Source organism: Protomyctophum parallelum (assembly GCF_964188405.1).
Source record: "Protomyctophum parallelum genome assembly, chromosome: 4".
Classification (NCBI taxonomy): domain Eukaryota; kingdom Metazoa; phylum Chordata; class Actinopteri; order Myctophiformes; family Myctophidae; genus Protomyctophum; species Protomyctophum parallelum.
Window position 1 is genome coordinate 38,390,227 of NC_139700.1, and position 22,369 is coordinate 38,412,595.

At 43.4% G+C, this 22,369-nt stretch overlaps 1 protein-coding gene across 1 annotated transcript; it reads left to right on the plus strand.

Annotated features, from left to right (window-relative positions):
• Nucleotides 1-2,659: 2,659 nt before the first annotated feature.
• hsf4 (heat shock transcription factor 4) lies at nucleotides 2,660-22,276 on the plus strand (the record flags this gene model as incomplete). Its single annotated transcript, XM_083763377.1, has 12 exons — nucleotides 2,660-2,785; nucleotides 6,092-6,200; nucleotides 6,714-6,841; nucleotides 8,614-8,738; nucleotides 13,838-13,913; nucleotides 14,359-14,426; nucleotides 17,314-17,413; nucleotides 19,501-19,619; nucleotides 20,186-20,410; nucleotides 21,579-21,693; nucleotides 21,972-22,037; nucleotides 22,217-22,276. The coding sequence occupies 12 exons, from the start codon at nucleotides 2,660-2,662 to the stop codon at nucleotides 22,274-22,276; spliced, it is 1,317 nt and encodes a 438-aa protein (XP_083619503.1).
• Between the last annotated feature and the right edge of the window lie 93 nt (nucleotides 22,277-22,369).

Genomic DNA, 22,369 nt, shown 5'->3' on the forward strand with positions numbered 1-22,369 from the left:
ACTCATTATTCATGTATAGGTGCAGCTGATTATACCCTGCTAGGACACACACAAAGTATATTCTGACGCATGTGACCACCCGGGGCCCTCACTCAGTCCTGACCCATGTGACCACCCCGGGGCCCTCACCCAGTCCTGACCCATGTGACCACCCCGGGGCCCTCACTCAGTCCTGACCCATGTGACCACCCCGGGGCCCTCACTCAGTCCTGACCCATGTGACCACCCAGGGCCCTCACTCAGTCCTGACCCATGTGACCACCCCGGGGCCCTCACTCAGTCCTGACCCATGTGACCACCCCGGGGCCCTCACCGAGTCCTGACCCATGTGACCACCCCGGGGCCCTCACTCAGTCCTGACCCATGTGACCACCCCGGGGCCCTCACTCAGTCCTGACCCATGTGACCACCCAGGGCCCTCACTCAGTCCTGACCCATGTGACCACCCCGGGGCCCTCACTCAGTCCTGACCCATGTGACCACCCGGGGCCCTCACTCAGTCCTGACCCATGTGACCACCCCGGGGCCCTCACTCAGTCCTGACCCATGTGACCACCCGGGGCCCTCACTCAGTCCTGACCCATGTGACCACCCGGGGCCCTCACTCAGTCCTGACCCATGTGACCACCCCGGGGCCCTCACTCAGTCCTGACCCATGTGACCACCCGGGGCCCTCACTCAGTCCTGACCCATGTGACCACCCAGGGCCCTCACTCAGTCCTGACCCATGTGACCTCCCCAGGGCCCTCACCCAGTCCTGACCCATGTGACCACCCCGGGGCCCTCACCCAGTCCTGACCCATGTGACCCATGTGACCACCCCAGGGGCCTCGGCCCCTCTCGAAACCTGCCAGTCGCAACGGCCCCTCTCGAAACCTGCCAGTCGGATCGGCCCCTCTCGAAACCTGGAATGGCTTAGTGTTGAAGACAGAGTACAGCATCGATACAGCACCCATGTGCCTAGATACCCATGTGCCTATCTAAATACTTCTTTAATGTCAACAAAGTCCACACCCACAACACCAGAGGGAGTTCAACAAACCATGTGCAACCCAGATTCTGCACAATCAAGGGACTAAATTATTTTTGCTCCTATGACACCAAAATGTGAATCCCTTGACTCCGCTCTCAAAGGGCACCTACGGACGGCTGCAAATCGAAACTGGCTCCCGTAAAAGTCTGAGTTCCCCCCACCCCCTTTTCCCCTCACTGTATTGTCTTTTCCCTTTTTACCTCCTTTTATGATGATTTCCTGCTTTTTATAGAAGTGTATATTTGTACATCTGTAAATGTTTCCAATCAATTGAAAATGGTGTACGCTATTGTTAACATGGTGTCGTCCACAGTTAACAGTTTTTGTATTGAGTTGTGGTTGAAATTAACCTATTCTGCATACTGTTTATACTTCAATCAATCAATCAATCAATCAATCAATCAATCAATCAATCAATCAAACATTCTGTACAGAGTACAGGTATAGGGCCTACTTTTACTTTCTGTTTATTTTATTATTATTTTGATGCCGATACGTTTGTACTTTTACTGAGTACACGGGACGTCTACTTTCATGTGAGTAGCCTGCTTTTTCGAGGGATATATATAGGTGGAGCTGGTGAGCTGCAAAGCAACAACATTCAGTGAGCAGAGAATAGAAAACAAAGATCAAAGTCACCCGTGGGAACAGAAGGGGCCCGACACAAAGAACAGCTTTAATATATTTCCCTTTACTTTGTTACTTGGTTCACTGAAAAGACGGAAATATCCAAGCACAACAAATGTAAAAGAAGAATAACTATATAGCCAATAGTTTGATCAGTTAGTGGTTCGATATCCAACTGGGGCAGAACCTTGCAACAAATTGGTGTTTTATAATAATTATCTTTTTTTTCCTTTTTCTTTCCCCTGCCTATACACTCTCTGTGTGCTATTAGTTGTCTTGGTTGGACAGTAGGCAATTTTCTCAGCTTTTGTGTGTGGCCGCTGTATTGTTCGAATGGAAGAGAATTTTTGGAAGAGAATGGGCTGACCCTTTGTTGTTTAGTGGGGGGCCAGGGGGTGGGCCTGAATGGAACGTGTGTGTGTGTGTGTGTGTGTGTGTGTGTGTGTGTGTGTGTGTGTGTGTGTGTGTGTGCGTGTGCGTGTGCGTGTGCGTGCGTGTGAGTGAGTGATACAGTAGTTTGTGCTGACGCGTGCCTACTGTGATGACAGCCAGTTTTGGGAGAGCAGTATGCGTGTGTGTCAGAGCCAGAGGGCATGGAGGCAGAAATGAGTTAGGCCTACATAGAGCAGTAAAGAAGCGATCGAGGAAGGAGGAACGAAGAGGAGAGTAGCACAAAAAGGGTGTCAACCGCAAGGAAAAGTAATAAAGCGTAAAGACGTGGGAGTAGATTGTGTTCGAATTAAGGAACGAGAAAGAAGTGCAGAGAGAGAGCAATTCTGACAGAAGAGGACAAACACAAATACTTATTAACAATGGAATGTCTCAACATGGTCTAACCTGGGATTGTACACACACAAACGCAAACATTAACACACACATACACACACACACACACACACACACACACACACAAACACACACACTCTCAGTCTCTTACTCCACCTCACACAAACGTTTGGTTTCCTGTTGCGGCCTTGGGGGTCGAGCCGAGGTGGCATCATGCAAGAGTCTCCAGGTGCGATGGGCGTCGATGGCGGTTACGCCAGCAATGTGCCAGCGTTTCTCACCAAGCTGTGGACCTTGGTCGAGGATCCAGATACCAACCACCTCATCTGCTGGAGTGCCGTGAGTTATTTATTACGTTTTATTTGTCCTTGCGTACACTACAGTAGGCCTACTGTAACTCAAAGAGAATATGTCTGTGTTAATCTGCTTAGACCTAACAATATGGGTTATCCCTCACATATGGTATAGAATTGTGTTGCCTGGTTAAACATTAAGGGATAGTTCACCCCAAACATTATATCAATTACTCCCCATTCCAATGCCAATCATTTCATCACCAGCTCGCAAAAATAAAAATAATAATCCATGAATTCAAGTCTCCATAAATTGACAATAGTACAGTGCACTATGTGTGTGTTAGCTTTTACTGTGCAGAGGCTGAAAACACTGTTCCTAAAATAAATTCCTCAGTCTAAAAGTCTAAAATCTTGTCTGCCACATTGCTTCAAATGAAGTGTAGTCAACAACCTTTAAGCTGACATATAGAACAGCTATTTACTGGCATAATCAACATAGTCATGGAATGACTAGGGAAGGATGCCATTTCAGGGCTAGATCTGATATGAGGCATATCCAAAAACATTAGAAGGGAATGTGAGTTTATTTTTTTAGCTTTCTCCTTTAATGGTGTTGCACCTTAAGTAAGTAAGTAAGTAAGTAAGTAAGAGCTAGGGTAAGGCAGTTCACTGTATTCTGTATGAACAACTTAAACAGCAGCATAACCTCATCCATCAGCCATACTGGCTGATGGATGGCTGAGGTTATGCTGCTGTTCAACTTGTTGATAAAGTGCTCGTCTATTCTGCTTTAAGCAATAGTGCAGGTGTATAGGCTTTTCAAAAGATTTTAGTTTATTATAAGGTTCTACTATTGACCTACGATTTATCTCACCAGTCAAGACTAGACAAAACAGGCTAGGACGATCATGTGACTGTTGATTTGATTGTATTAAATGTATTGTTAAAGCAAGCATACCAGTAATTTTATCTGTATAACAGCATGTCATTGAGAACTGTATATCTGTATTGCTCACTTGAATGTATACTTGCAGACCTTTCTTTAATGACATAATGCCAGATATGAAAAAGATACAGAACTTTGGACTTGGAGAGCGGATTGACATGCTAGTAATTAAACGTCACTTTAGCTGTGATATACTGTAATGGCACATGACTTTTCACATTTTCACGCAGATCATAATGATGAATGTGTTGTTGTCACGTGCTTACATCATGGCATCATCTCATTCATTTCCATGCATAGTAGAGATGATCTCAAATAGCAGATTACTGTCAAGTATTATGAGCTTTATAGAGTGGTGGAAAAAGTATTCACATTTTCACTTAAGTCAAAGTATCAATACTGCAATGTAGGAATACGCTTGTTACAGGCAAAAGTCTGCAATTCAAAATGTAGGCCTACTTAAAGTAGCAAAAGTAGAAAGTAGCCTACTCATTATGCATAATGTCCCAAGTATTAAAAAGAAAACGCACTACAAGCACTACAATGCAACGCATTGTGAGCTTCTAGATTGGCTATTTTCAAATGGCCGAAACGTATTTCGGGTATAGGCCTACGTACAGTATATAAATGGAACTATGTTTTGTAATTATAATCTAAATCTACAAATTAACTAGTAACTACATTTTTCAAATAATGGTAGTGGAGTAAAAGTATAGGCCCATTTAACTAGTGTAGAAGTAAAAGTATGAAAATTAGAATTGATCCAGTAAAATAAGAAATACCTCAAAACTGTACATAAATACAGTACTTGAGTAAATGTACTTCATTACTTTACACTACTGTGTGCTAGTTTTGCCACTGGTAGAACAACACACAACATGAATGAAAAAGGTGAAGGTAAGGCACCCGCTGGCCAGGTGGTCCAGGCGCATGCCACATATAGGCTCTGGCCTGACAGCGTGTTCTGTGTTCGAGTCCCGTTCATGGCGACCTTTGCTGCATGTTTCTACCCTTCTCTTTCTCTCTCTTTCCTGTCACCTGTCGGTCTTCACTTGATGCTATCAATGAAGGCAGAAGGCAAGAACAACAAGGCAATTCAATGTGCTTTACAATTATTGTTTTTAGCCCCTTGCCCCCTTCTATGCACAGCTATAGGTGTGTTTGTTTGTAGGATGGAATGTGATGATTTGATTGGCTGATGTATGATGATAAGAGCGCCCCTCACTTCACACGACGTTTATCCCCAAAATAACGATTGATTACTCCCCTCGTGGATATTTGATTTAGTTTTTGTCACATTCCTAAACCAATAATTTGATGTCCAGCAGTGGTTCCCTATGGAGACATTGGAGACATACTGTAGGGCTATATCCTGGCCACACCCCTTATGCCTTATCCCTAAACGTATTGCTTTTGGGTTAAAACAAAATGTTTTTTAAAGGTTAAAGCTGTATTTTGATTGTAATCATTGCTATAGTGTTTGTTCAGTAACAGGGGTCAGTCTTTCCAGCTCTTTAATGAAACAGAAAATATATCTTCAGGTGGGTGGCCAATTTTCAGCCAATCAGGAGAGAGTACCCATTTATCAGCTTTAATTTTGTTCCAGTTTTGTTCCAGCTGTTCCCATTTTGGCTGCTCATTTCTTTGTGTCATCAGATTGCTCAATCTGTATCCTGTGTGAGTTTTCGCTTCTGATTGGATATTGGAAATTTGTATCCCTGGCCTGAAATTGCATTTTCAGAATAGTTGTTAAAAAAAAGAGGGAGAGAGAGACAAGAAAGAGCAAAGGAAATGCTTAATAACAGGGAATTAGCATATATATTTAAATTCTGTGTAATTTCACATTTATTTTACCATGCAGGAATAGTCCCATTGACATCCCAAGTCTTTTGCAAGGGCCAATATTAATACAATATAACTAACAAAACTGTGGTGTTGTAGTAGGTGGTCTACCTGATCATCTACAGTATTGAGAAATGTAGACCCAGGGGCCAGGGATAGCATGAAGCTTAACATAATCCTCTGGCCCAAATGGGGCCACAGTAGAAATTCACCACTATTGATCACTCAGGGGCCATGGAAATTACGGATTGCAGCTTTAAAACTGATTCACATTCAGTTGCGTACCAGACCCGTGCACCGAAAATAGCAGATCTACCAGCTCACAACACATTCTGAATTGCGATGCACTGTGAACATAATCTAATAATCTAATGTTTTCAACATGTTACACGGTCACAAAACAGTACAAATCACCTGCTATACTGTATAACTGCAACTGGATTATCATTAGGCCTATGTGAAGATAAATACGTAATACCTAAATAATACCTATACCTAAAGGTATTGTGTATTTCCAATTACAATTAAGGTTTCTATTTCCGGTTGTTCTTTTTCCTTCAGACTGGGACTAGTTTCCATGTTTTTGACCAAGGACGCTTCGCCAAGGAAGTTCTACCCAAATACTTCAAACACAATAATATGGCTAGCTTTGTTCGACAGCTCAACATGTGTGAGTAGATATCTCTCTCCTCCCCTCTCCTCCTCTTCACACCCCTCAAATAACAGGATATCTCTCTCCTCAGCTCTGCCCTCTTCCCCTCTCCTCTTCACACCCCTCAAATAACAGTGTTAAACGTCAGACTGCTTTACTGCTGTGTCGTAAATAGCGCGTGTTTTACATGAGGAACTGTGGAAAAAGCCAGTCCCTCTTGAAAATAAATTGATTCTAGGCTTAAATTAGTATTCATGAATACAATTGTATGTGATAAACTCTTATTTGACCTTAATGAATGTGCTATAAAAGTGAGTCTTATTATTTTACTGGGTGTCATTAACCAAAGATTGTTTGACATAAAGCAGGGTAGTAAATGTGTGCAAGTCCTAAATTATAGTAATATACAAGCGTGTGTGTGTGTGTGTGTGTGTGTGTGTGTGTGTGTGTGTGTGTGTGTGTGTGTGTGTGTGTGTGTGTGTGTGTGTGTGTGTGTGTGTGTGTGTGTGTGTGTGCGTGTGCATGTGTCAGATGGTTTCCGTAAGGTGGTGAACATTGAACAGAGTGGTCTGGTGAAGCCAGAGAGAGACGACACTGAGTTCCAACACCTTTACTTCTTACAAGGACATGAACACCTCCTGGAGCACATCAAAAGAAAGGTATGGACTATGGACGCACACACACGCACACACACACACACACACACACACACACACACACACACACACACACACACACACACACACACACACACACACACACACACACAATGTTTATTGGCCGAAGGCATGGGGAGAGAGTATGTTTTGCACTCTGTCCGTGTGTGTGAGTCTGTGTGTGTGTGTGAGTGTGTCCGTCCGTCTGTTACCAGCTAATCTCCGGCACCGTTAACCCGGTCAGTGCCAAATTTTGCACGATGAACCTCTGCCCCAGAACGGCCTGTTATAGCGCCATCAGGAGGCCGACTTTTGAAAAACATTTTTTTTCCTATTACTCCTCCAGATTCTGTCCAAAAATCCTGCAAATCGTTACACAGTATCTTGTCATGTGATTAAGACGGATCTGTCCGATATTTCATATTCCATCATAGATGGCTAACGTTGGCTTTCAAAGTTTGCAGGATTGGCCCGTTTTGAACAAAAAGCCTCAAATCATGAACATGGCAATTGGATGATTTGAGGCATTTTGTTCCAAAAATGTGTTTAGCAAAAATCCACCTGTTGGTGGCGCTATAACAGGCCAATGTGAAAAGGGTGGGATATATTCCTCAGCCTAGTAGGAAAGTCTGTGAAAGATTTCACGTAAATTGCATGCTAGCTGCGTTCATGATTTGAGGCTTTTTGTTCAAAACGGGCCAATCCTGCAAACTTTGAAAGCCAATGTTAGGAATATGAAATGTCAGACAGATCCGTCTTGAACACATGACTATAGAGATACTGTGTAACGATTTGCGGGATGTTTGGACAAAATCTGGAGGACGCACGCACGCACGCAAGGACTCACACACATGAGACGGACTCACACATGGACGGAGTGCAAAACATACTCTCTCCCCATGCCTTCGGCCTGGTGGAACAACACATTTGTCAAAAAATTAAGCCTTTAAAGGCAAAGTGGTGCCCAGACCTTGCCATATTCTTACTCTTAAGTAGACAGCTTGAGGCAACATCAGATCTGACCATCCGTCAACATTTGTGACGAGATGCCCCGTCATTTTTATTTGAGCGGGCTCTCACTTTTCCCTGTGTTTAGCCCAGGTAGAAGAGGTTTTGAGGTTAGGTGTAGGCATAATCTCTGGGAGGGACACACGCAGGGACAGAATCGTGAATCATCACATCCTTGTCAAAATGCAATGTTTCATGTTGCAGGCTCACATCAAACGTTGACGGATGGTCAAATCCAACCCAAGTCATCACCTGTGTGACAGCACACGTGTGAGAAGCCTAATTGTGTCCATTACCTGTCCATCTGACAATGTTTGTGTCCTTGTTTGCTCAATGCATGCTCCTGTCTATAATCCTGCACTTGTGTCGTTAGATAAAGTTAGATAATTAGATTTAAAAAAAAATCCTACCTGTGTGCATTATATGTTTATCACAAAACCATTTCCTCTGTGTTGACATTTTTTTCTTTGCTCTCCCTTGTGGATTATAACCTTTTTTGTGTGCTTTTATAGCACCATAAATAACGTCCATAAATATGACATGTGCAGCACAGTCAGTAGGCTGTACATCTGCTGCTATGCTTATGCACTTTTGTATCTTATCTCTATGCGTAAATCTGTAGATATGTAGATTAGTTTTTCTTGTTTGTTTTTTAATCTCCTTTCTCACCCCACCCTTCTTCTTCCCTTGCTATGCACAAAATGAATTTCACCCACTTTTTTTTACCTTGTAAACCTGTGACAGCTGATTCTGATTTGTGTGTCCAGGTGTCCATCGTAAAGAGTGAGGAGAGTAAAGTGCGTCAGGAGGACCTGAGTAAACTTCTGTATGAAGTCCAGCTCCTCAGAACACAGCAGGACAACATGGAGTGTCAGATGCAGGACATGAAACAGTGAGTCACTTTAACATGAGGCCAGGGGTGGTGGACTTGTCTACAATTAGCTTCCAATGGTTGCGAGAGGGGCCTATTCGAGGCTATTTCACAAATAAATGTGAAAAAGAATCATGAACGCATGTTACAATCCACCCCAAATTTGAATCACACATCGAGGGAGTCCCACACAGACCTCATCACAAAGGCTGCAAAGAGCACTGTTTCAGAAACATGCTTTTTTCACCAAATTAGCAATACCAACAAAGGAGTCATATGACAATGAGCCTCAAACAGGTTCTGAATACTGTTTGCTTGCAGAATTAGTGGGTGGGGCCTATATCTTACAAACAAACAACATGGCCGATTCAAGCCCAAATTGAAAATGCATGTTGAGGGGCCTCTATAGAGCGTCGCAGTCCCACCCCCTTTCATGACGACGCCAGGCCCAGGAAATGAATCCAATGCATTTTTCCCATAGACATTTCAAAATGTATTTATTTAAAGATGGTTACGCCGCGGACAAAGCCAACTCGAGTCGTGACAACTCATGACAACAAAACACAATATTTTGGACCAAACAAATAATTACAAAGAAGAAAAACAACAAAAAAAGTGTTGTAACCTGCCGTTTTTTTCTTCTATCTAATTATTTGTTCGGCCCAAAATGTTTTGTTTGTTGTCATGATTTGTCACGACAAGAGTTGGCTTTGTCCGCGGCGTAAACGTCTTTAAATAAATACTTTTTGAAATGTCTATGAGGAAAATGAACGGAGAATCATTTCCTGGGCCCTGGTAGGGGGCGGGACTGCCCGCTCTATAGAGTGCACCTCCAAAAGTGCTTGTGGGTACCTTAAACCGCACGTGGTATAGGTATAGGCCACCCAGCCTAGCACAAATCACACTTTGCCTAGCACACTCTGCGTCGCACCCATTTCTAGTAAAACTCTGTGTTAATTGAACTCCCAGAATACCTTTTCCAACTTTATTTTGCCCAAAGATAAAGGGCAAAAATGTATGATTCATCGTGGCACTCATTGTCTGAGCTTATCCAACGGAGGGCAGGCAAATCAGCCACTTGGCTTTGATGCTGCCTGTGTGAGCCAGGTTGAATAATACCATTGTCAGTTGATAATGTCTATGGCATATACAAATAGCCTTATTTATTCAAATGGGTGAACAAATAGGACTCGATCAACAATACCACACACATATAATAGAATATGTATTATATATATAGAATATCTATGAAATAAATTGCATAGTCCTGGTGCAACAATTCCCTGACAGTGTGGGAAGTGTGTTGGCTTCGAACCAGTTACCAGAAGGTGTGTTGCTGGCTGTGCGATAGATCCACTTTTTGTTACCACCACACTCTCTGACTCTGACATTTACAAAAGTACTGGGTGACACGGCACAAACACAAACATCGACAAACATCGAAGGCTGGATAGCTGAAAGGTTTGTCCTTTCAACATTATAAAGAAATGTAGAAGAGATGTAAACTTAACTCACTCTTGTCATTGAGTGTGACCCATTACTTCTGTAAATTGCGTTTGTAAAGGTGTGCCTCATCCTCGTTGGTACCCAGCCATACTGTGAATTTCTGAAGGTCGCTGCCGTTTTCCTCTCTGCGTTTTGCTTCCTTTGCACCCAGATAAAGGCCACCGTCTCCTCAGCTGTGAATTCTAGTGAACAGCCTATAGTTTTTCCATGTTTGGCATGATGAATTGCTTTAAGCCGGGAGATCGGAACGGTGCCAGTAGCATGGGGTAATTTAGCTGCACTGATAGGTCAGCTGCCATATAACCCAGAGGAAGGTTTATCGCCCATACATTATTTGTATCTCTCCACCCACCCATGGTAAATACAGGCTGGGCATGTGATAAATTAACGAGAAACCGAAGAGGACACAAATAACCGTGACTCGTCAGATGAATCTGTGTTGCTCTGGAAGTGTGCATTGCTTTTTGTCTGGAGATAGGAATATAAAGTGGCGTGCAAAATGTTAAACGGTAATAGATTACACCAAGCCAAGTTAGACTCAGTTCCAACAGGATGACTCATGATGCTTGCGGCAGGGATTAAGAGAAATCACGGATTAGACGAGCTCCTTCTGTGCGTGTTTCCAGGCCAACAATGCTAGTTCTAGCCTGGCAGTCAGAGCATATGACATGAGGAAGGTGTTGATACAGGTGGACGCCGGGAAAGCATGCAGCAGCCCAGATGGTATCTCAGGGAGAGTGGTCAAGACCTTTATTGGATCGTACAACGAGAAGTGACAGGAAACGGGTAGAACGAGTGACACGTTTGGGAATCAAATCAAATGAAATCAAGCATTATTATTTATATAGCACGTTTTTTTTTTTTTAAGATATTTTTTTGCGGCTTACGCCTTTTATTGATTTTTTAAGGGACAGATAGTAGGCTGACAGGAAACGGGAGAGAGATGGGGGGATGACATGCGGTAAAGGCCGTGTCGGGTCCGGGAGTCGAACCCGCGGCACACCGCGACTGGATCACCAGTCCGGTGCCCAGACCGTTACGCTACGGCCTGGGCCTATATAGCACGTTTTAATACAAATAAGATTGACCAAAGTGCTTTACACAATAAAATCAGAAACATCAGAAACATGTATGCATATAAAATCAAATACATCAAAACAATTATGCATGATGTGCACCCACATGGCAACAAGACATGAATCAGATCAACGAACAACAACAAAAATCAGGAATTATCAAAAGCCATATATAGAAAACAGATGAGTCTTAAGAAGAGACTTGAAACGAACCCACGACTCGCTGCCAGGCTTCATTAGAGCCTATACAGTATGTGCTATGGGCCTTAATCACTTGGCCATCGGTGTCCCTTCACCACTATATTCAAGCCCTCATATACCCAAGAACGACTATCCAGGCGGCCTGAATGACTTCCACCCAGTAGCACTGGCTGGCTGTTAAACTGGCTGACCTGGGACGGAAACGTTGGCTCGAAGCGTTAGCACTAGTAAACGCACATTTTGGAGAATCAATTGGTGTGCGGACGGTCGGTGCGGACTCTATTTATTCTTATAGCAGTTATACATCTCCACCACCCTCAGCCTCAACACGGGACTGTCTGGAGCCCATGGGAATACTACTCCCAGGCTTTGGACGTCCCTCCCCTCTCTACTACAGGATGTATACACATGGCAGTGTTTGAGCAGAGCTAAAAGGCTGACATGCACCAGCCCCGCAATTGACAATGGTTTCATGCCACTGAGGTCAGGCAAGCACCTGCGTTGGCACATGGTCACCACAGAGACTTTTCTTTTCTTTATTTTTCTTTCCTTCTCAAGACCTTAAAGTTTAAACCATGCACATCATACCACATACCTGCTGTGACACATCTTAAAACTGACAGTAATATCCAAAAGCTTTTCTTTTCAAGAGTGAAGATTTACCCACTGAAATAAACATAGTTATAATATTGCTGCTCAGCTTGTGTGTCTGTTAAATGAAATAAATAAACAAACTCTGTGAAATTCAAATCTGCACTTAGACTATATACCACGACATTGCAGTGCATGCCTGAATCCATACAGGAAAAGTAACTGTCCACTGTTGAAATAAGAAATAATACTGGTAATATCCTCATGATCATCACAATGAACTTTTACTAAATTCGTTTTTGTGACAGACACCTGTGTGACGTGTATTCATATGTGTATGTGCATTGTGCATACAAAGTACAAACACATGACATTATTTGAACTGTTATGCTTGTGTTTATCTACACTATGTAAGGATTAAGCTATTACAGTATGTACACAAGACAAGGCTACAAATCTTTAAAAAAGCATTTGTTTTTCTTTTGAAATAATAGCAAGGAAGGATTATTTTGTGAAAATGTAATTAAACTGTAATAGCAGTAAGTCATTACATAATCCTTGGCACAGTAAGCTGCGATGTATTCTTCTCAAATTAAAACCAAAACAAACAAGCATGACTAACAAAATATCAATTAACACAATTATACCGAAGGAGAAAATAGAGTTTGAATTAATGGTGCTTGAAATCTCCCATTATTGGGTGCACATTTTAAGGGGCGAAAAACGGAGAGCACATGCAGGAACACCTGCCGCTAACACCCCTCGCCCCCATCCCCCGACCACCACTAAGTTTGAACCAATTACTCACACCTGATTTATTTGTCTGTACAGCCCATTGTTGCTACACGTAACCACAGTGGGCCCATTGTGTGGCCCTGCGGCTTTGTGTCCATATTGTAATTGCATTGTTCATAACGAGTGAAGAGAATGTTCACCTGCTCACCTGACAACTGATGGACAGGTGTGTGCATGTGCGTGCGTACGTACGTGCAGTTGTGGAAAAATATTCTACTTAAGTAAACGTATCGATAGCCTTTACTGCAATATAGAAATACTCTGTAAGTAAAAGTTTGGTAATAAAGATTTATTTCCGTAAAAGTATTAGTATTTGCCTGAAATTATACTTAAAGTACCAAAAGTTAAATAAATCATTATGCAGATTGTCCAATTTCACGTTTTCAAATGTATAGAAATCTTTAGAAAATAGCATGCTACAAGCTCACAACACGTTGAGAGTTTGTAGATCCAAGGCAAGGCAGTTTTATTTGTATAGCACATTTCAACAACAAGGTCTTTCAATCTGCTTTGCACAAAACAGTAAAGTAAAAGCAGAAAAAAGGGTAAAACTGAGAAAGCAAAAGTAAACCAATTTTACTTACAGTAAGTACACAGTAATTGTCCACCACTGCATGCGTGCGTGCGTGCGTGCGTGCGTGCGTGCATGCGTGCGTGCGTGCGTGCGTGAGTGAGTCAATTCTGGTAAATCTGCCAAGAACTGTTGGCCACAGGGAAAGACAAAGCCGATAATGAGCTGTTTAACAACTTAAAACCTCTATACTGTTATATAGTTGCAACTGTACTTTTTGGTTTTTTCCCCCGATCTACACCAAATCTCAGCACCAAAAATAGCAGATCTACATATGCTTGTAGATTGCAACATGACGCATTGGGGAATGTTATGATCAATATATTGAGGCTACAGACAGTATTATAACTTTATGACACCTATTCTCTCCTCCCCTCCAGGCAGAATGAGGTGCTGTGGAGAGAGTTGGTCTCACTGAGACAGAACCACACGCAGCAGCAGAAAGTCATGAACAAGGTGTGTGTGTGTGCGTGTGTGTGTGTGTGTGTGTGTGTGTGTGTGTGTGTGTGTGTGTGTGTGTGTGTGCGTGCGTGCGTGCGTGCGTGCGTGCGTGCGTGCGTGCGTGCGTGCGTGCGTGCGTGCGTGCGTGCGTGCGTGCGTGCGTGCGTGTACACTTACAGTAGTTCAAACATAATATGTTACCTATATGTGATTGTAATCAGTGTATTGAAAGTGAATTGATTACATTACTTGGGTACTAATTACGTGTGTGCGTGAGTGTGCGTGTGTGCGTGTTCACTTCAAACGTAATATTTGTAACTATGTGATTGTAGGTAATTGTTGTGATTGACATTGGTTAAAGAGTGACTGAGGGAGAGAGAGAGAGAGAGAGAGAGAGAGAGAGGAGGGCGGGGGGGTGATCGGGTGCTGATTCATGCTGTGCCTCTTTTTTCCTTGCCAGCTGATTCAGTTTCTGTTCAGCCAGATGCAGTCCAACACACCCAGCTCTGTGGGCCTGAAGAGAAAACTGTGAGCATGCACACACACATACAACACACAAACATGCACGCACACACGCACGTACACAGTAACACATCAACAATAGTGAGACAAACAGGGTCAGAGTGGAGCAGAGGGAAGGGCTAACTCAGCTGACACACTGAACAAATGCTGTGAATGGAAATGGCTGCTGAGTCAGGTTACACACACACACACGCACACACATGCACACGCACGGACACACACACACACACACACACACACACACACACACACACGGTCACACACACGCATATTCACCAATGAAGGCACAAATGGGTGCATGACCCCGCTGTTGTCTGTGTGTGAAAAGTGCTGGCTCAGCGCTGTCACTGTGTCAGGTGATTGGTGAATCAACCCCAGCAGTGTGAGAGAAGGCAGCCTTGCTCACACACTGGCTGGATTTGAGTGCTACAAGACCTCTATAGGCAGTTACGCATTTTAGACCTGGGAACGATTCTACAAATGTCTTCTAAATCCTGACAGTTTTCAGAAAATCTGAAAATATGTCCCCCCCCCTCCCCCTCCACCGAAGCAAAGATTTGAGTTAAAAACGTAATATTCAAACATTTGGGCCACATTTTCACAATCTTTCAAAAATAGCAGACCTACAAGGTGTTTGGGGTTCCCGCCCAGAATGGGTTAAACATTTTAGAAAGGAGATGCGTGACGTATTGACATGATGTCTGACATGATTGTCTAATTCGTTGTCTACTTACGATGACAACGAGGATATAACATATGATCAACATTTTTTATTGACTACTTAATCCCCTATATACGTTGTCATAATTATGACAATCAGCTTAAATTGAACTGTGAACATAAAGGTACAGTAGTCTAGCTGATAAGGAGAGGGAGCAGGCTGGAAACACACTCACAGCTGGCCTTGCTGTTACGCTAAGAAGATGACAAAATCTGCACACTTGTTTCTAGCTCCACAAGAGACTTACTTTAAAAATTGCAATGTTTCGACCCTATAGGTCAGTGTTTTTCAAACTGTTGTCTGGGGACCACCAGTGGTCCTTAAGGGGGTTGTAGGTGGTCCCCAGCTAAATTATGAACATTAATTTTGGTAATAGCCCGGCAGCCGAGGTGGACAGGTGGGAAATTTGGTATAAGTCTTTTTTATTGGCCTAAAATATTGTCTATATACTGTACATACATTCATGAATCCACTTATTGCTGCCGGCTGTTAGTATTGGGCAATCTTTTTTATAGGGGTTTCTTGTGACCCTACCATTAACATCCTATGGCAGGCAAAAATGACAAACTTTCCTTTTGCTTTAAGTAGCATGTGACATGTTGAATCCATTCCAAGCATTAGTTTTGCACAAAATACACTCCTTGGGCTAAAAACGGCCATAGACGTCATGACAAATGTGATGAGGTCAGCACATTTTGGGCACATTTGGGCCCAAAATGGGCTTTTAGCCCAAGGAGTGTATTTTGTGCAAAACGAATGCTCTCAAGAGTTAAATTGTTGTTAAACGTCAATAATTGCCTATAGCTCTAGAAACAAGTGTGCGGATGTTTCGTCCTCCTCCTCTGTGATGTCTGCCTTGATGCCTTGACATCCAGCAGAGAAGAGCACACACTCCTGTCCGCGTGCTTGCTGTTATAACGCAGCCCTTCTGTGAACCACCTAAGGTCGCTGTGTTCAGACTCCAGTGTCTCCTCCTCCTCCTCCTCAGCTGTATTCTATACCAAACCATCCGCATTTCATCCATGTTAAGATGGTGTCTGTGGCTCAGGAGGTAGAGCAGGTCGTCCAATGATCCCTGGGTCGGCAGTTCGAATCCCGGCTCCTCCTGTCCGCATGTCGAAGTGTCCTTGGGCAAGACACTGAACCCCACATTGCCTCCAATGAGTCGGTCGGTGTGAGGTTGCCACCATTGGTGTGGGAAGTGAGGACGCTGGCGTCGACTGTTCGCCGCTTCACCTCCCAATGTATGAATGAATGAACCATTGTAAAGTGCTTTGAGCGCTTTGAGCAGGAAAAGCGCTATAAAAATGCAATTCATTATATGGTGTACTCCTTCACTAGGGAAGATTATGCCTTCCCTGTGCTTTTGTCATATCTCCCAGAGGAATATATAGTCTGGTAATGTGGTGATGTGTATCATAGAGAATGCATGACATTTTCTAAACATGTCAATGGCAGTTAGGTGGCTGTGTTTAAATGTTATACTAATTCACTGTTCACCACATGGATCGAGCAATTTCCTTATGCTCCCCATGTTAAAATGATTAAAGATTAAACAAAACATGTTCCAAACAAGATTGGTGTGTGTAAAGTATTTCTGCACACTACAGTGACCTAACAGGACATGGCATTTATATGTACGAAGTAACTCAATTTACAATTTAAGCATTTAGCAGACGCTCTTAATCCAGACTGAGCGATTTACAGTAAGCAAAGACAACACAAGGTAATACATCAAATGCATAGAAATATAGTCATCTAATGTAGGATCATAAGTAAACCAAGAACCAAGAAGTCTAACAGTATAGAATATACAAAGTAAATCGATAATCTGTACATTGAAACTATAAACACTATAGGATGCCAGGTCAATGACCTGTCATCTGTCTACATACTGCTATCTAAATTAAAATTTTAGCCTTATCTGTATAAGCCCGCAAGGTCGTTGAGGCTAGGGCAAGTGCTACGAAAACACTATACAATATCTACAACATGTTAATAGTATGAATGATATCAAATCATTTAGTGTCTCGGTGAAGGAAATACAGGCAAAACAATAGATTAACTAACTGTGGTACTGACTGTATACTGACACCGTGACCGTCCATAGACGAATCATGGATTATCCAATACAATGTGATTTGTTCTTATCTAATCACTGATATGCTACAGGCCCCTGATGTTGGACGATGGCTCACCCAGCCCTGCGGCCTCCAAGTTCAGCCATAGTCACACCATGGAGCCCCTCCACGAGCCCTTCTACATCCAGTCGGTATGGAACACACACTATTGCACTCAAAAGGGAAATTAGCACAGCTATTAGCTAACTATACTTTTGTTTAGACTACTACTGTACTTTAGAGCAGGGTTATTTTACGGTTAATACTTTTATTGTTTTTGAGTGGTGCAACCACTCCCTTACGGTGGTTGTTTTTCACCACCTGTGCGCAACCTAACACACACGCACATATTAACTGTATACTGTATATGATGATTTCAGGTGTGCCAGTATAGTACAGTGACAGTACAGTGCAGTACAGTACAGTAGAGGGTACAGGGGACCCCCACACGGTAACTCTGTCATTTCTCAACCGTTTCGGACGTGGGCCGGCTCGCCGGAACCGGCCCGGCCCCCTGGGTGCGTTCCCGGTGGTCTGGATATTCCGGGGAGAGGCACTGTCAGTTCACAATTAGACAGTGCCTCCAGAGTGCGCCTCCCACTATAACCCATTTTAACTGATAGTCTGATAGTCTACTTTGTTAAGAAGTCTGAAAGACCAAACATTCACAGAGGGGGCACTCAAAGCAGTTCACAGCACGTCACTCAATTCATGCCACGCTGCAAGCTTGTACATCTGCTATTTAAAAAAAAATCTTCTCTTCCCTGGGTCCGTGACACAAAACATTTTCAGATGGGAATCTGTGGCCAAATCCACTTCCTTGGCATGAAGAAAGTTTGAGAACCACTGCTTTAGAGTACTTCATACCTCATTCACCAGTGTGTATAGTAGGGTGTAGGCTATAGAACAGAGTCCCATTATTATTGTAGTATAACGCCCTAATATCACACTACATCGTTGCACGAAAGCATCAAAAGTAGCAGATCTGCAAAGGTCGAAACAGATTTTGAGCTTGTAGATCTGCTACTTTTGAATTTTAACTACAGTTTTGGACATAATGAGGTTTCCACCACACAGAGAAGATGAACTCTATACACCGGTATGGGAATTCAAGCAGCAAGATGTTGGTAGGACAACAAAACCTGAACCCCAAATCAGCTCATGGCGTTGATCACCCGTGGGCTGTTATGGTCTGTGGTTGTGCATTTACAAGAGATTGTTTTTATCTGGTGGATGCAAGCTGAGTAGAGTTGTAAAAAAGATCAAAGTCAGGAGAGTGAGACCAATAATTATTATAAAGTGACTTTGCACCGTTATTGCAGTTGTTCCTTGCATCGACACTAGAGGGAGACATTTTGTGTCAGACAATGGACAAGACTACAATTTTAGGTATGATCTTGAGCCTTTTGATTGATTGATTGATTGATTGAAATATATATTAACGGTTTTCAGAATTACAGTACATTTCAAGCACAACTCAATACAAAGACTGTTAACTGTGAGTGGATGACCCAATAAAGCATTACACTTGTTTACAAGAGGGTCCACCGTGTTCAATTCATCAAAACATTTAGATATGTACAAATAGACACTTCTATATAGTCAAAGAACAGAACAGGAATTCATCATAAAGGAGGTAAAAAGGGAAAAGAAACATATACAGTACAGTGAGGGGGAAAGGGGGTGGGGGGATTCTGATTTTACGGGGGCCAGTTTCGAATTGCAGCCGTCCTTATAGGTGCCCTTTAGAGCAGTTTTGAAGGAGTCAAGGGATTTGCATGTCTTAATGACTGTTGGTAGGGCGTTCCACATTTTGGTGGCATTGGAGCGAAAATAATTTAGTCCCTTGTTTGTGCCGAATCTGGGTTGCACATGGTTTGTTGCACTCCCTCTGGTGTTGTGGGTGTGGACTTCGTTAACATTAAGGACGTATTTAGACAGGTGCATGGGTATCTTGGTGGTGTATCGAATATTGTGGACCAAACAAGATGCAAGTATTTGTTGTCTGCAAGATGCAGACAACAAATACAGACAACAATGTTACACCAACATGTATTGTTCTTTTACCGTACCAATGACTGTTTGTGATTAATTATGTCCTTTATGCTCTACAATAGAGACTTGTAAATGTACAATCAGAGCCATATTCAGTCTAGCCTCGTGGGTAACAAGCAGCACATCAACTCTTGTCATAAACTCTTCTCTCCCTTCGAGTCAACTTTCTCTTCTTGTTCCTCAGCCATCCAATGAAACTGCCTCTTGCTCAAGTGGGGGGCTGTCTGGGGGACCAATCATTTCAGATGTCACTGACATGTCCCAGCCAAGTATGTCTATCCAGATGCAACCTGAGGAGACCAGGTGAGTACAGTAATACAATACAATACAATAATACGTAGAATGTAATCATCCTAGACAAGTAAAATGTCAAAGAAGAAATGGGTACTGTATAAATTCCCAACTCACAACTCAACTGAAGAGTTTAATTCAGTTTAATAGCTATTACTATAACAAGTAAAATATATAACTACTGCCCTAGAGCAGGGCTTCTCAACCCGTGGGTCGCGACCCCTCAGGGGGTCGCCAAATTATTTTGGGGGGTCCCCAGATTTTAAACCTTTTTTTACATAGTACACATAGTGCATGCATAAACTTTCCTTACTGATTATATCTGGTTCCAGTATTTATTTATGATAATTTCTCTATTATTAAGGTTATTGTAGCGGTCAATTTGTATTGGGGGTATAGGGATGAGGGAGGGGGGCAGGGCGGGGGTCACGAGACATGGCCAAAGCATTTACGGGGGTCCCGAGCCAAAAACGTTGAGAACCCCTGCCCTCTGAGGCCATGGATGACCTCTCTGAGTCTTTGACCTATATAGGACCGGCCTTGGAGGAACACTGATGAATATGGCTTTGCATCCATAGAGATAAGTGCGCCATGCTGATCAAGGAGGAACCAGTGAGTCCAGGAGTGAGAGGTGGAGGGAGAGGAGGAGCAGGAGCAGAGGCCGTAGCACTGGCCGCCTCCTGCGACGTGTGCTCTTCAGAACCCCCCGTCCTCCCGGTGGCAATGGTACAGTCCGTCCTGGAGGGGAGGGGCTCGGTGGCTTCCCTGGGGGAGAGGCGGGGCAAGAGAGCTGCTCTTGACAGGTATAGCGAGCTACATCTAATCTAACTATTAATTCTATAGATGTCCGTCTGTCTGTCACTTCCGTAGCGCTGCGTAAGACTGCTGCTCGCTTAGGCTTCGTACACACATATCAGACGAACATGCTCTGTGCTGTCCGTGTTTAATGGCCGCCTCAATGCTTTTCCAATGGAAGTCACGTGGCTTGACCAAACAGTTGTGTGTGATGGGGGGAGGTCAACAAGTGTTTGGTCAAACCACGTGACTTCCATTGGAAAAGCATTGGGGCGGCCATGAAACAAGGAAAGGTACTATGTTTACCCAGGGTAACTGGACTAAGCTCAAGAACTTGTTTACAGCCAGGCCCTGCTCATAGAACATTTCATGGTAGAGGTTCAATGCCTTGTCCAAGGCCACTTCAGCGGTGGTAATTTTAACGTGCCGGTCCGGGGATACGAACTAGCGACCTTCCGATATCAAGACCGCTCCGCAAACCGTTCGGCCACCGCTGCCTAAACACAGGCAGAGCACAGCACACACACACACACACACACACACACACCCTCACACACACACACACACACACACACACACACACACACACACACACACACACACACACACACACACACACACACACACACACACACACACACACACACACACACACACACACACACACACACACACACACACACATAATAGATGTCTGTAGACATAATATGTCTGTAGACATAGTGTCCAAGTGTTTATTCTTGTCTCTGAAAATACTGAGGCTATCATTCTGCTTGCGTCTGTGCATCTGCATGTGTGTGTGCTGCTGGGTTACAAATGAAAACAGCTTGTGTTCATATTTCCTCTGTGATGTCCATACATTAGTTGTGAGCGGGATGCCCAAGCCGAGTAAGGCATTGGCTAAATTCTGTTCAGTGACTGTTATAATTGGCAGTCGCCACATATGGAGGAGGCGATGCTTCCTGTAACCGTGATCTGTATCCTGAAATTGTTGAGTTTTTCAAGCCTATTTTCCAAGCCTTGTTTGTGTTCAACAATTTGTTGTTAAATGTGAGCGCAAATAGGCCTAAAGGGGTGTGTGTGTGTGTGTGTGTGTGTGTGTGTGTGTGTGTGTGTGTGTGTGTGTGTGTGTGTGTGTGTGTGTGTGTGTGTGTCTGTGTGTCTGTGTGTGTGCAGGACGGAGGTTTGTGATCCAGCAGAGAATGTAGACATGAGCCTCGAGGATTTGCAGCAACTCCTACTGAGGAGCCATCAACAGAACACTGTGGAACCTGGAGCAGCTGCTATGGATGTCAGTATGCACACACACACACACACACACACACACACACACACACACACACACACACACACACACACACACACACACACACACACACTCACACACAAGAGCTTGGCGCAAGCTTGTATAATGACTGTAATTTCTTGTTTTATAATCCTTCTTTCTTTCTTCCTTTCTTTCTTTCTTTCTTTCTTTCTTTCTTTCTTTCTTTCTTTCTTTCTTTCTTTCTTTCTTTCTTTCTTTCTTTCTTTCTTTCTTTCTTTCTTTCTTTCTTTCTTTCTTTCTAGCCCTTCAATTTAAACCTGCCTTTGACTGAGTGGAACTTTACAGAGATGGAGTCGAACCTTAAATCAGTGAGTCCTATAATGCATAATTCATGCTCCATCACATGACGTTGTGGCACCCTGAAAATAGTGTTGCATTGCGTGAACTTGTAGATTGGCTATTGTGGCGCGCAACACCTTTCAAACACATCCTTGCAAAATGTTACCCTCTGAAGTACAGCAAGGACATTTAAATTGTCTCTCTATAGTACATGTTCCAGAACCAGGACCCAGACGCCTACCCAACCGCTGGTTGTGAAGAGCAATAATTGACCAATCACGTGCCTTGATACTGGTAAGCAAACCACGTGATTTCAGATGAGGTATTGGTGTGAAGAAGTGGGCATCTACATAAGGAATTC